Source organism: Lissotriton helveticus, chromosome 11 (genome assembly GCF_964261635.1).
Source record: "Lissotriton helveticus chromosome 11, aLisHel1.1, whole genome shotgun sequence".
Classification (NCBI taxonomy): Eukaryota; Metazoa; Chordata; class Amphibia; order Caudata; family Salamandridae; genus Lissotriton; species Lissotriton helveticus.
Window position 1 is genome coordinate 435325004 of NC_136072.1, and position 15217 is coordinate 435340220.

Sequence of the window (15217 nt, forward strand, 5' to 3'; positions counted from 1 at the left end):
GCATTGCTCACATACTGTTCCTCTTCTATAAGTGATATCTTGCCCTTGTTGTTCCTTGCCTGCTTGAATACAGGCTTAAACTCTCCATGTCTGAGGGTGAGCCTTTTTTTAGGGGAATGCCACCTTGTTTGCTCCTCTGGCGTGGTGGGAGTGCAGGCCTTCAATTATTACTCAGCAATGAGCGTTCAAAATGTCACACTGGAAGGGCTTCTTTGTGCATCATTATTTCTCTTGCTTCTTCTGTTTGTAGCGAAGGAATCTGAAACCCCATCTGCAGTGCAGGGGTAAAGGTCTTGAGCATCAGGAAATTCTGTGAAGTAGCTCTGCTAGCTCTGACTCCTTGACAGTTCTTTTGTAAAATATAAAATAACAAGCATACTTGTGAACTTGGCCATCCCAGGTACAGTTCCTTTAAGTATCATATCTGCAGTGTAGGTCTAGGACAGGTAAAGGCTGTTCGTTTGGGGTCACTGACATTTCTATAATGCTTAGCATGAAAGCATCCTGAAACAAATGTCCCTTCGTTGTCCTCCCTTAAACAGTGTAATTTTCAATAACAGCTGAGCAGTTGATTAGTTGGGATGAAGCCAACATGACAGTCGAGTAGGCAAGCGCAGAGAGGTAATTAAGTAGTGTTTGCTTTATATCTCCCCACCACAACCTAATTTATTTCAAGTGTAAATACTGGGCTCCTCACCAGAAATGTAAGAGGACAGGAAAAACAGGCCATGCCAAACCTATATCAGCGATGGGTCTTCTCAATGTCTTAAATATGCTCTCAACAGATTGATAGCAAATACTATATATATATATATATATATATATATATATATATATATATATATATATATATACACATACATATATACACATACATATATACACATACATACATACACATACATATATACACATACATACATACATACACATACATACATACACATACATACATACACATACATACATACATACACATACATACATACATACATACATACATACATACATACATACATTTGTTTGTTAATGTTTGGTTTCACAGAAACCGGATCTAAAACTAGACGAAGCAGGGGTGTTTGGTTAAAGGATCTTTATTGGCGACTCATCTGCTGCCAGGCAAGAATGATTGTTAAAATAGTCGAGGATAGGGAGGCTGAATCATTTGCAGTTTGAAATCCCCTAACTTTGCCCCAATAGATACTGACTAGTCACTGACATTTTAATCCGTGTAGCCTTCTTCACTCTTGTGCGGTTGTAAAGTGCTTGCAATGAATAGAGTGCCCGCAGCACTGCAGAGTTTCCATCTGTTTACTGTTCAATAAGAGCAGCACATTTTGCAACTTCTCAAAGGTGAATTGTGAGTCGGGCCCCAGGATTTTGTGACTTTCACTCACCATTGGTAGAACATAGAAGGTTGGATAGTTTCGGATGTGGCAGCATTCCGGCGTTTGCTTTCAGTACAGATTTACACCTTTATTCATTTTTTTAATAGAGCCCTGATGTGTACCCCTAAAAGAAATGTGTATCAGGGTCAAAGTAATTATGCTCTTGAAAGTGCTGTTTTGTATTGAAGCTGTGTAAAAAAGGATACCTGTCACAGGTTGGGGAAGGGAATCTTTGTACAAATTATCTGAATGAGATGAATTTATATTGTATATAAGCACTATACAATATAATGCAATAGTTTCACTTTGTCCCTGTGTTGTGTTTAGTATTTCTTATTTCCTTTTTCCCTATTCTGTCTTTGTGTCTCATTTCTTCAAATCCTAACCTTAGGCCAGTGTTACGTGGTGGTTCGGGTGCTGTCACTTCCTCCAACCCTCATCATGACAACACCAGGTAAACTAATTTCTTTGCTGGTTGCGGTGTCAGCATGCACGCTTTACAAAGGGCCAGATCTTTGTAGCTCACAAGCTACAGTGCACTCTTAACATGCTTGTTTCACAAAATTGTACTTGTTCAATACATTTTTCAGCTAAAAAAAACAACTTCTATGAATAACAATGTGTATACTGCCATACAATTAATGCAATGATCAAGTGAACATGGGTCAAGACCGCAGTTTGTGTTAAATAATAAGTAACATTTCTCCAAAAAGCTGCGCTATTTTCGTATAAGAAAAGAGTCTGGGTTTGAAACCACCAATTGTAAGGCCTATGATGAAAAGACACCTACCTAAAAATGGCTTAAAACGTCGCTGGGTTATTGAAGTTAACTTTACACTGGCTCTGAAGAATACTGTGTTGTTACATGGTCTTAACATTGCTTTGTAGCTTCTCCTATTCTTGTTGGAAATGAGATGCAGTCTCTGTTAGCCCCACCCTCATTGATGTCATAGAAGCCAGTTGGTTAGGTCATACATTGTTCAGGTCTACATAGCATTAAGTATAATGCCTGCCTTGTAGCTGCTCTTATTCAACAACCTCCATGCCAGCCCTCAATCTTCTCAGCTCTACTCCTCAATAGAACCTATCCTAGGAGGGACCGCGCAGACGGGTCATCAGCACAGACAAGATTAATACATGGGTAAACAGAATGGCAGTATTTGTGAATGGCAAGGAACGGGGACCTGCAGTCAGTATAGTGGAAAATGCAGGGAGGGTCCCTAGGAGAGGAGGGCAAATTAGGGGATGGCCCAGAGAAGGTGGCTGACATGTCAAACATGCTCTGGCAGCAGAAGTGACGTTAGAGAGATGGTTGATCTAGGCAAGGGCAACCAGCTGTGTTACTGTCTGCAAATGAAGGAGTACAGAGAATGAACAAGATAGAGATCGCAACTGACTTTAAACAGGAGTTGGATAAGTGAAGGGGTTGAATGGTTTGATAGCTGATTTGAGGATGTAAAAGTGCAACTGAGGTCCGGAAGGGTGTAAAATTTAAAGGTAAAAAGAGGGCTAAACAGATGCAAAAGGAGGACCGGAGAGCAGCAGAGTGGACAGCATTGCAGCAGACTCTATGGCTAGAAGAGCAGTAAGTGGTGTCAACAGATGGCAACAAGCAATCAGACTTGCTCCTAATAAAGAAAAACAGCAGAGAATAACAGTTAAAGAATTATACCACGGAGAAAAACACATTTTGTCACTGAGTAAATAAGGCCTGGAAGACAGAAGAAGCAAAACACAGAATGAATGTCAGAGTTGTAATCTGACATGTTTGAAAGGGGGTTGAATGACAGAAGCACGCATGGCTAAACCATGCGTGCTTCAACAACGCGGTCACAACAAAATGTGCTTTTACCAAGCGTAAAACCCAGCCCTAGCCCTTAAAACTACCCCAACCCCTGCCGCTAGCCCTAAAACCTTGCCCCTTTCCAAAACAAACTACCCCACCCCTCCCCGCCTTGAGCCCTAAAATCGCCCCACCCCTAAAAACTACCTACCCAAACCCTGCCCCAGCCCCTCTTAGCTGGCCTGAGCTTTTTTTCCGGTTGCTTCCTGTTCCTCTCTTCGCCTATCTGGACATCTTGACCGCTGTCTGCCTTAACCACGCATATGCGTGGTTAAAGGCGATGCATGGTTCAGGCAAGCGTTGTTCCACTTGCAAGCATTGTTCCACTTGCAGGGAAATGGCACGCTTGGCTCTGCCCGCTGAAGGTGCCTGTAGTTTATGATGCAGTGAGTGTAATGCTAGTTATTTTTCGAAAGGACAAAGAAAGGCTCAGTCAAGTTTGTCAAAGAAACCATGCTGAAGGGTGTGGCTAGAGATGAGTAGCCCCAGTTTGCCTGCCTTATTACCACACTAGTACCCAGTATTTGGTTTTACCTTCATTCTATCTTAATTGACTGTCACAGTCAGTTCATTGTATGATTATGTGCGACTAATTTGTGATTGCAAATATACATTTAGCAGTCTGCATTCCTTTTTGACTCCACTTTCTCGTATGCTTTTTCAATGGCTTGTCAATTTGTTTTATGTTGCTAGATACTGCAGCTCCCATTTTTAGTACCCTAAACAGCTTATACCTGTTGCCAATGATTTTAGACAAGAGTTTGGGAACTAGATGCATTGGTTTGTACTTCTTTTGCTATCACCAATCATAATTTAATTATTTTTGCAGTTGAGATCAGTATAGCTTTGTGATCTAAAGACGTATTTGATCTTAGAGCTATTCATTTAATCTTGTCTGTGATTTCTTTACTCTGTGTTTTCACGACTGCACATTTCACATCTAATATTTATAATCTGTATAAATTAAGACTAACAGCCCCAGCCCCCAATTAAATGAAGAATTATTCTCCCACGTTCCGTTTTAGAATGCAATGTTTAATTCAATACTGTGGTCTTATATGGATGCAATTAGCATTTGTTGTATGCCATTGACAACATTTATTTAAAATTGTTTGGCAATCCGTTGTATTGCAATTTAACCCCTTATCTCTTACGATTTATGTGTTCATGGTTATATACTTTTTTAATTAGCTGCCGTACCCTTTTTCTATTCATTAAAAGTGGAATATTCCAGAATCCCCCAAAGGCAAGAATTCACAATAAATTACTCTTAATTTTATTTTCTGAACATCGATCCAAAACCAAGACATGATTTTATTGGCTTGTGTATTCTTATCCTGCGCCTATTTGGACAAATATGGTATTGTTTTATGAAAAGCAGAGAAAAAAAATGCATGCTGCAAGCATGTGCCTGACTCTTTTTCTGTTTTTGTGCCTCATGCAGTCCCATAATCCCTTACTCAAACAGTGTACAGCCTCTAAATTAAGTTCATCCTTAGTCGGACAAACATGTAATTCTTGCAGTCTTTAAACACTGTCCCATAGCAGGCTACCCTCATTTTGTGAGTAACGTAGTAGTCATCCACCTCGGTGCTTTCATCTGCTTAGTACGTATGTAATAAAGTTGACTTATGAAATGTCGACACCATTAATGTAGAGTTACATTTGTCGAGCTACTAATATGTTCCTCATTACCTAGGGCAATTCCGAAAATGTTGCATTTTGAAAATCGTTTTTATAACATGCATTCTTTAATTTATCTAACTGCACCTTATTAGCCCCTTAGTACCACTTAATGCTACCCTTCCTTGAGCCCTAAATGACATTACTACCGCTTAATGCTACCCTACTGAACCCGTAAAACCCTTGAATGCTACTCTTCCCTGAAAACTAAGATCTCTTACTACTTATTAACACTTCCCCATACCCTACAACCCCCTTACTACCCCTTAATGGAACCCATCCCTGATTCCTTAAAAAACCCTTACTACCCTTTAATGCTACGCGTTCCTGAACCCGAAGATCTCTTACTAGCTATTGACACTCACCTTCCCTTAATACTACAAACCCATTACTACCCCTTAATGGACACCTACCCTGATCCCTTAAAGAAAACTTCCTACCCTTTAGTGCTACTCTTTCCTGAAACCTAAAAAAAATCTTTACCACCTTTTACACTTCACATCCCTGAACCATATAAACCCCTTCGTGCCCCTTAATGCTATCCTTCCGTAATTCCTACAAACCCTTTACTACCACTTAATTATACCCTTCCGTGAGCCTTAAAAAGTTGTACTAACCCGTAAAGCTACTCTTCCCTGAACCCTTAAAACCACAGACTACCCCTTATGCTACCTTTCCTTGAATCCTAATAAGATGCCCTAACTAACCCTTAACTATACCCTTCCCTGAACCATAGCTAAACCTTACTGCCCCTAACGTTACACTTCGGTGAACCTTAAAAAAACGTAATGCTACCCTTCCCGCAACTGTACAAACCTCTTACTACCCCTTAACGTTACCCTACTCTGAACCCTAAAATCCCTATTACCACTTAATGCTACCCTTCCCTGAACCCCACACATTCCTGGATGTTCCTTAACACTTCCCTCCCCCCAAAGCGAAAACACTCTTTATTTCACTTTATTGCTAGATTATTCTGAACCACTTAACACTACCCATACCTTAATGCTGCCCTTCCCTGAAACTAAAGCCCTTTACTGCCCTTTCACAATACCAATCTCTGAACCTTACAAATCCCCTTCTACCCCTTAATATTACTTTTCCTTGAACCTTAAATGCCTCTTGCCACTTAATGAGATTGTTTTTCTTGTTTCCCCTTTGTGTTTCCTTCCCTCCCCCTCCTCCTCTCTCCATGATCTCTGATTTAATAGATGTAACCTGTAACTTGCTGATCCCCATGTAAAGTGCTCTGATACCTCCAGGTCTAGCCAGCGCTATATAAAACTTTTCAAAAAAAATAAAATAACTCTAAAAATGCTGGAACCATTCCAATCCCTTATTATCCCTTAGCATTACCCTTTATCCTAAAATCCCATTTTAAATCCCCGCTCCCTTCCTCACCGCACTGTCAATGCTTCTCTACACTTTATCAGAAGAGTACTCCATTGCCCCTTCTCCCAATACACTTACCTTTGCCCTCTCAGGCACATTTTCTGTTTTTCTTTGTAGCTACATTTGTTTTTCATTCTATTTGTTTCAGTATGTGTCATGACTTCAGCAATCTAACCAGCCCCTCCCCAAGAATATTTTTAAAGCAAACCTCTGCTTGTTGTCTCCAGTGGCTTTTGACTAGTTACCGCACCAGAAACTTAATTATGTTTCTGTTGAAACTAAAATACTGTATTATTGATATTCTCATTCAGAGTACATATTTTCTGCCAGGTTGTGTTTCACATTTGAGGAGTTTTGCTGTTGGATTTATTTAGTGGTACACCCTTGATATGCTAATTTGTGGAATGCCGAAATGGATCCCAAACCCTGGATATAGTTCTGCACCCACTTCCTTCACACCTCTCCTAAAGTTCAAAGTTCTGGACCAGTCCCTGCCCCGCATATCCAAGATCATTTGGCTTTGTGAATTATGGTATCGTTGCACCAAAGTGAGAAAATAAAACAGAGCAGCTCTTCAATTATCTCACCCCGTTCACTTTCGGGGTTTCACTGAAATGCAGTCAATATTTTCAACGAAGGTGGATTGTGAAAGAGGGCAGATTTCTTTTTTTTTTTTTTTTATTGCATGACATATAACAAATAAATGTTCACAGGTTAAAAGTAGATGTTGATCATAAATTCCTTTGTGTGTTGTCTTACCTACTTTAGATATGGGCTTGCTACCTTAGACGCTGCACTTGAAGGAACACCAGATGACATGACACCTGTGGATGCTGCTTCCCTAAGAAGACAGGTATTACTTTAATTGACAAAAAAATAGATAATATCTTCACTCTACTCCATTGCTGTGTGGTTTCAAATTTTTTAGATCAAATTACAATGGGCTTTTCAGGCAAGGTATTTTTATCAAATTATTTTAATCCACTTGCACTTAAGACACATTTTCCTTCCCTATGTTGATATTTTTGAATAAGATTTTCCCACAGTCTTCACATCTTCTGAAACATGCTCAATTTCTTTATAATTTCTGCTGTTCTTTTTCAGTTTGTTTTTTACTTGCTGGCTTGTGAAATTTAAGATTGGATTCCGACCATAGTCAAATGCAGTCAGTGGCAGACCCTTACCTTAGATACATGTTGTGTCTTTGGCCTAGCCATGTAACAAAGATGTGTTCTGCATGCGGTTAGATGCACTCACAAACCCTGAATGAAATGAAGACCAAATTCTTGGCCACAGATTACAAGTAAAACCAAAGGGGATGATGGACGGAGTGTTGAACATTGCAAGCACTCACCCCCAGTCAACTGATCTGGGTTTAATCCATCATCATTCTTTAGCTCACACCGCCACGCCAGTTCAGACATAGCCATATGCAAACCAGTCTGACCCTGTGCCTCATGGGAACAGTCCAGCCCTACTTGCCTAGCCTTGTCTTCCCTGGACGGAAACGAGCATCCTGGGACCGGTTTCGGGCTCACAGCCCTCATCAGCCAGGCTATCTTGAACCCAGTGGCAGAGTGAGCAAGGGGCCCACGTCTGGGCATACCCTGCCAACTGATTGCGAACAAAGCAGAACCAAAGGGGATGATGGACGGAGTGTTGAACATTGCAAGCACTCACCCCCAGTCAACTGATCTGGGTTTTATCCATCATCATTCTTTAGCTCACTCCGCCACCCCAGTTCAGACATGGCTATATGCAAATCAGTTTGACCCTGTGCCTCATGGGAGCAGTCCAGCCAAAACTGGCAAGCCATGTCTTCCCTGGACCGGAAACAAGCATCCTGGGACCGGTTTCGGGCTCCCAGCCCTCATCAGCCAGGCAATCTTGAATCCAGTGGCAAAGTGAGCAAGGGACCCACGTCTGGGCATACCCTGCCAACTTAAGGCGAACAAAGCAAAACCAAAGGGGACAGGTATGCCCAGACGTGGGACCCGTGCTCTCCATGCCACTGGAGTCAAGCTATCCTGGCTGATTAGGGCTGAAAGCCCGAAACCGGTCCTTGGATGCTTTTTTCCTGTCCAGGGAGGACCTGGCCTGGCAGTTCGGGCTGGACTGTTCCCATTGGGCGCAGGGTCAAGATTGATTTGCATATGGCTGGGTCCTAACTGGAAAGGCATGGTGAGCGAAAAAACGATGGATTTAGGCCCAGATCCCTGTACTGGTGTGAATGTATGACATTGTTCTGCATTCGGTCCATCAATTGTTCTTTTTGCACAGATTACAAGTACCATGGATCTTTGTTACACTCAAAGTTGTAAAGGAATTATAATAGGGGCACATCTCTCTTGCCTCTTCCTCTCATCCTTTATGCAGAGAAAAAAGCAGATTTCCCAGAGTCTGAGCCTTTGTCTTCTTCAGAGAGATTGTTGTTTAAAACACTTGTTTGCCTTACCAATAGTCAAACAGATACCAGAAAATTTAACCTTGCCCCTACAGAACTGTAGATTTTGAGATGTACCCTACTTCATGGAGTCTGTCTCCAGGGTAAAAGCTAAGTCAAACATGCTTCACTTGAAATATTTATGTCCCTGGTGCAGGGATTTATTTTCCTTTGAACATCTGCCCCTCGTGTCATTATGTGCACCTGTCTCCTGAGCAGGTTTATCTACACATTTTGGAAATGTATTGAGTTATGGACCCAACGCGTTTCGGCTCGGCACAGCGAGCATTGATCATGGAACTGTGTCGAGGAGGTTTTTCCATGTATGTATATATATCTCCCTCCCTCCCCACTAGGTAGGCATAGTTAGGTCCGATGTTCAATAGAAAAAGCATTTTTTGTGTTGCTAATAATTTTGGTGCTGTTTGGCTAATCTCCATGAACCTTAATAAAAAGGTTTTCATTTTTGACAAGTTTGTATATGGAAAGTTTCAGGATAGTCCGTCAAGCGGGGGCTGAGGAAAAAAAGGGTGCCTAAAACGCAAAATGTCCATTCATTTTTCATAGACTTATTTAAGAGGGGCTACAGCAAAAACTGCGGAACGGAATTACATCAGATGTGGCAGGAACCTAGATTTTGGTCCATAGATTGTGCTTTTTGTGATTTGATGTAAAACCATTCAGTAGATTTTGAGAAATTTTGGTTAAAAAAATTGTATATCTGGAATGTTGGGTCCACGAGAGTCTTGAGAGACTCTCGCAGGAGCGTCAGTTTAATAATAGAGCATTCTGATTGGCCCAGGAAGTTTTTTCCCCTTTGGGGGTATTACCTTCCGTGAGAATCAGACTACAGACGGTGAGAGAGCTCTGATTGGCTGCCAGCAGCATGAGAAAAATATTGCTGAAGTAAAAAAGAAAAAAAAAACACCATAATATAAGGGTGTGAGAGGATCAGGCGGAAGGAAAAACGAAGAGGCCGAATCCGGGGATCAATTTTGATAAGGGTTTATTAAAGACAGTCAAAAAGTCCAACAAGGGGACAGCTCGACAAGATACAGGGTCTGTGTCCTGTTCCTCTGAGGTTGTGGTCTTCCTCCCGTGTTGCTTCGGTGTTCTTGGCGTAGTAGGGCACCCAAAGAGGCTCCAAAGAGAAGGAAATAAAGAGTGTGGTGAGATTATCTGTGGTTACAGGTATATAAGGATAGTACCCTTCACCGTTTTTAGAGAGGAATGCCCCCTTTAACACAGGGCGGAAAACAAGCATGTACAGGTGATTGCGCTTGATACGAGGAGTACGCAAGGAATAAAAAAAAAAGTAAGACACACACTCGAGAGCCACCGGCGGTAGGAAACCCGCGATCTCAGTCTCCCTTGACGTCAGGGATCCAACTGCATACAGTCAAAAGAAAACAAGGGTTGGTGCACAGGACATAGGGAAAATAAGTGCGGGAGATGTGCAAAGGTGCAAGAATATATATACAGTGCCTTGTGTAGATGTGCATTCCCCCAAAATCCTCCCCTCACTCCCTCCCCCCTCCCGTTTCACGTACCGCCTCAGCCGCAACCATCCTGAATTGCGTCGGCTCGTATGCATCCTCCTGGGGCGTCCACCACTCTTCCGTCCAGGTGTCCACTCCTCCTTCTGGGTCGTGGGAGGGGTCGACGTCTGTAATCGCCTCTCCGGGATGCTCTTCCACTTCGGCACTCTTCTTCCACACTGTGGTTGCTGCTGCACTCGGGAACTCCTCTCCTTGCTTCTACGGTCTGTGATGTCCCTCTGGCACTTCTGCGTCCTCCTTACGTGCCATTGGCTTCGCCCCACCGGTCGTCCATTGATCCCCGTCCCCCTCCTGGAGAATGCTTCCCTGTATGTAATAGTCAGCAGGAGAGGTTAACCCCTTCTCTCCCTGCCTTCTTGGACTGTTGACAGCTTGTCTACGGCCCGTGGAGGGGGGGGGGGGGCAGGGTGGCTATGGAAGCAGCCTCCTCACTCCCCCTTCCCTAACTTTCTTGTGGGGGGGGGGGGGGTGGACCCAGAGGGTACCGGTCAGGGACCAAAGCACTAATAAAATATGCATAAAATGTTGCAATCCTGCGGTACTCCTGCTGGATCGGGCCAAAAAAATGGCAGCCGGATTACATTCATTAGTTATAGGTCCTGGGAAGCCCACCCTATGTGCCGACATTATTTTTTTTAAAAGGGATGGCCCCTTTCCCCGAGCCTTCAGACATCCCGGGGACCCCATTTCCTGAGGCCGATTTTCTCAATAAAGGGGCAGCGCGGCCACTCTTCAAGAGCCATTAATGTCCTCAGTTAGCCCACCCTAGGGCTGAAATGTAGTAAAAAGGAGAAGGGGTCCATGTGGCCCTCCTCCCCAAGCCTCTAGACTATTTCTTTAGTAATGCGGAGAGGGGCCATGTGGCCCTCTCGCTGAGCCTATGAAGGCCTCTGAGACCCGCCTCAGTGACCTAAATTATTGAAAATGGGGAGAGGGAATGTGCGGCCCCCCTCCCTAAGCCTCTAGATGCCTCTGGAGAACCCATCCAATTGGGGCTATTTATTTAATAAAGGGCAGAGGGGCCATGCAGCCCCCCTTTCTGAGACTGTAAAGACCCCTGAGAGCACCAACCAGGACAGGGAAACCTGTGTTTGCTCTCGGTTAGCGGGAGCATTTTTTTATTTCCTGCCAAGCTGGAGCAAGCACCAAGTTCGCCCCCAGAGGACAGAATCTTTAGAAATGCTCCTGCCTGATGGGAGCGGACTTTTGGTCTGTTTTCCTGCCAGCACTGATGTGGGCAAGGAAACATAACAAAATATTTCTCCCATCCAGAGGGAGCTGCTCCCCCTGGGAGGAGTGATGCTGGCTCCCGCTGCATGCAGGGAGCTGGTTGGGGCCGCATGTGCCTTGGTGCTCCCCCGTGGTGCCCAATGACTAAGTGGACTTTGTGTTGATGGACGCGATCGCCATGCCCGAGTTCATGGACGGCTCAGGTGAGGAGAATGCGGGGCAGGGTCATATCTATCTGACAAGGATATAGCTGCGATAGGCATAAGATGTATAATGTAATCCGGCAGGTCGCAGGGGATAGGAGGCACTATACAAAGGCAATTACAGTTTACCGCACAAGGGAATTATTGCACTACTAGTACAGGAAAAAGAGGACCTACTTGGTGTGGAAGTTAGATTGCTGATACACTGGGCACAGGATGTACCTGATGCCAGCAGGTACATGGACCCTTGGTTATGCCTGACTAGGGACCGGGGGAGGGAGTGGGAGTAGGAGCACACGTCGTAGCACCCCAGTTTAACTGAGCAGAGGAAATGAGATTAGCAGTTAATTGCATTGGCTCACAGCTCTCAGGGCCATCTTCCATGTGTGCAAAGCACAGGTTTTTTTGCCTTAGCATGTTGGGATTTGTAGTCCCTTTTCGATCGATTATACAGCTAAAGACGGTTACATCCAAGAATGCAAAAATCCAACATGGACTGGATGCATGGACCTGCAAAACGTAAGAGCTCTGTATTGAACCTGTATGGCAAAGGCTTTGGTGTACAGCTTTTGTGGGATTCAGATACAAGGGAGATAGTCTATATAGCCTGAGCAGCAATCGCTGAGATGTGGATCAAGATGTATTGTAGCAAGGCATCAGGAAGAGGTGCAAGCTGTCTGTCTGACGTACAAGCATGTACTCGATGTAGGAGCAGATGGGTTTGCTTGTTCAAGCCTGGGATAAAGAACCATGCAGTATACCTAGTAGGGCTAGATACATACATAGGCATGGGATCTGCTTATGTTACCTGCAGCGAGGTTGCGTAATAGCCTAGGTGCAGGGAGAATGGGCCTTGATTGGCTTATGAAGAGGGCTTAGACATCTATATGGACCAGCCTTTAAGGGAATCTGTTGCTCAATTGAAGATTGACAAAGGTCTGGTATATCCCATGTACACATTGCTCCTTCTCCGTCTCATCCTGACCCATTGAACCCCTAGTTCTCTCTACATCTCCTGATTTCTGGTATTTTCTGCTACAGTAAGCAACTCTATGCTGTCTCTAGACACTCTTTCAAATGGCCCAAATAAACCAGGAATGAAGCAGCAAGTGAAGTCGCTGGGGCAGCTATGCTCTGTACAAATTAAGTAAATAATAATAAATAAGTGGAAGTTGGGATACCCGCTGCTCGAGGAAGCAGGGAGACACGGTATAGGGATTTCCCGCTTATAACCAAAGGCTTAAGACCCATGAGAGACGATGTGGCCTAGTGACTAGAGTTGGCGTCTTTGAAACCTGGGGACTCAGGTTTGAATTTCTGCCTCAGTTGTTAGCTCAAAACTGTGTAACTCTGTAAATCACTCAGTCTCCCTGTGCCTAAAAATGTTTTTCAATGTATTTGTTTAATCCCCACTTGATGTACATAATCACAATCGTCTCCCAATCCCTTGTGACATACAGTGCTCCGTTATTTTTCATCACTAGGTTTGCACTATAAAACCATCAATGCTTACCTGGGGATGACATAAAGTGCAGCACTCAAGGAAGCATTCGGATTGGCCTTTAATGGTCAGGTAAATGTCCTTAAAGTTATCAATTGCAAAAAACACAGTTGATGGACAGAATGTAGAACAATGTCATACATTCACCCCAGTACAAGGATCTGGGCCTAAATCCATCGTTTTTTTGCACTCCACACCACCCTGGGTTAGACACTGGCTATATGCAAATCAGCTCTGACCCTGTGCCTCATGGGAACAGTCCAGTCCGAACTACCAAGCCATGTCTTTCCCAGACCGGAATCAAGCATCCAAGGACCGGTTTCTGGCTATCAGCCTTCATTCAGCCTGGATAGCTTGACTCCAGTGGTGTGGAGAGCCTGGGACTCAAGTCTGAGCATACCCAGCCCACTCAGGGTGAAAATTGCAAAAAACACAGTTGATGGACAGAATGTAGAACAATGTCATACATTCACCCCAGTACAAGGATCTGGGCCTAAATCCATGGCCCTTGGATATAGGGATTCCAAGGCATTACGAGGCTCTGGAATGGGGCCATGGGGGCAGGAGGGTCTCCAGGGCAGTTAAAGGTTTGGGAAGGGAGGCTGCATACCCCTTCCCTTTAATTTTCAACTTTCCCTATGGGATGGAGTGCTTGGCGCCTCAAAAAGGCTTGGAGGGGTGGGGGGGGGGGCTCAGCGTGCCCCCTGCTGTTTATTATACCCTAAGCCCAGGGGTGATGGGGACCTGCAGCATCCTAGAGGCTGAGGTAGAGGGGCCATGCGCCTCCCTACCCCAAAATACACATTTGCGCGCAATGCCCTGGCTCACCCTGAGTTTCTTCTTTCGTTCAAGTGCAGCCTTTGTTTTTAACATTTTGATCTGGGTTCACAGATCAACCACACGTCATAAGGATACCAGGCATACGGGGGGACAGGTTCTTCCTACCCTACCCTAACCTGTCCTGTTCTATCTCTTTTTAATGTTTTTTCTAGAACTCAGGACTGCATTCTAAGATGGCTGCCGCCACATCATTGTTGGTATAGTGGCAGCCAATCTGATCTCATCTTTATGTCTGTTGGCTTCACGGACCCTCTGTACTATTTTGTTGAGGCTTAATTTCTCTAAAACTACTAAACTGATTTATCACCAATTCGCAAAAAGCACACATTATGAACCAATATCTAGCTTGCTGCTAAATCTGGTGTAAATCTGTTTCACGGTTTTCGCTGTAGCTGTGTCTGATCTTCCTATGGAAAAATAAATGGTGAAAACAGATTTTGGGACCCCACTCCTCTTTCTCGGTCCTTGCTTGACGGATCACCCCAAAAGCTCCTAGGAACTGAGGTGGAAGAACATTTAATTCGGAAAGTTTCGGGTAGATTTGTCAAACTGTGCCAAAGTTATTAGTAAATCAAAAAATGCTTTTCCTGTTGAAACATAAGCCTAACTATAACTACCTATTGGCGAATGCTAATAGGTAGAAAATATTTTCCCTGAAAAAACAAAGGATAACATAAAAACTAATGTTTAAAAACAGTTACGACTCTGAAATATACCAGTTATAGTTTACTGAACTAACTATAGCCCCCACCATGCACTGCTTATGACCTCACATACTATGTTACTCATGACATCATTAATGGCATTACTGATTATATCACACAACCATTGTGACCCTGTTCTATAGGGTTTGTGGACTTGTAGTGATTCAACACGCTACACCAGTTAGCAATTTTCCATTCACCTTAGTAGGAGTTACCTATTAAATGCTTTACATGACTTGCAATTTTAAGTGAAAAAGTTGACATGTATTCATTAGTATTGGACATAACCCTTTTTGCATATTATCCCTTAACTTTTTGCTTTCTTCCTCCTATTATTTTTTCTGACCTTTTTTGTTGGCTTTAGAACTCTGGGCACTTTGCCACTGCTAACCACTGCTAAAGTGCATATGCTCTCTGTGAAAATTGTATTG

The 15217-nt window shown here is 43.6% G+C and overlaps 1 protein-coding gene across 8 annotated transcripts in view; it reads left to right on the forward strand.

The window, feature by feature from the left end:
• The window catches only part of MFF (mitochondrial fission factor), a 222544-nt gene that overhangs the window by 187570 nt on the left and 19757 nt on the right, over positions 1-15217 (forward strand). For 5 of the 8 annotated variants that reach the window (XM_078665940.1, XM_078665944.1, XM_078665941.1 and 2 more), the window contains 2 exons: positions 1780-1842; positions 7075-7159. In XM_078665940.1, coding sequence (XP_078522066.1) covers positions 1780-1842; positions 7075-7159 — 148 coding nt within the window. The remainder of the gene's footprint in view (positions 1-1779; positions 1843-7074; positions 7160-15217) is intronic. The other 3 variants (XM_078665946.1, XM_078665943.1, XM_078665947.1) reach the window with 1 other exon arrangement.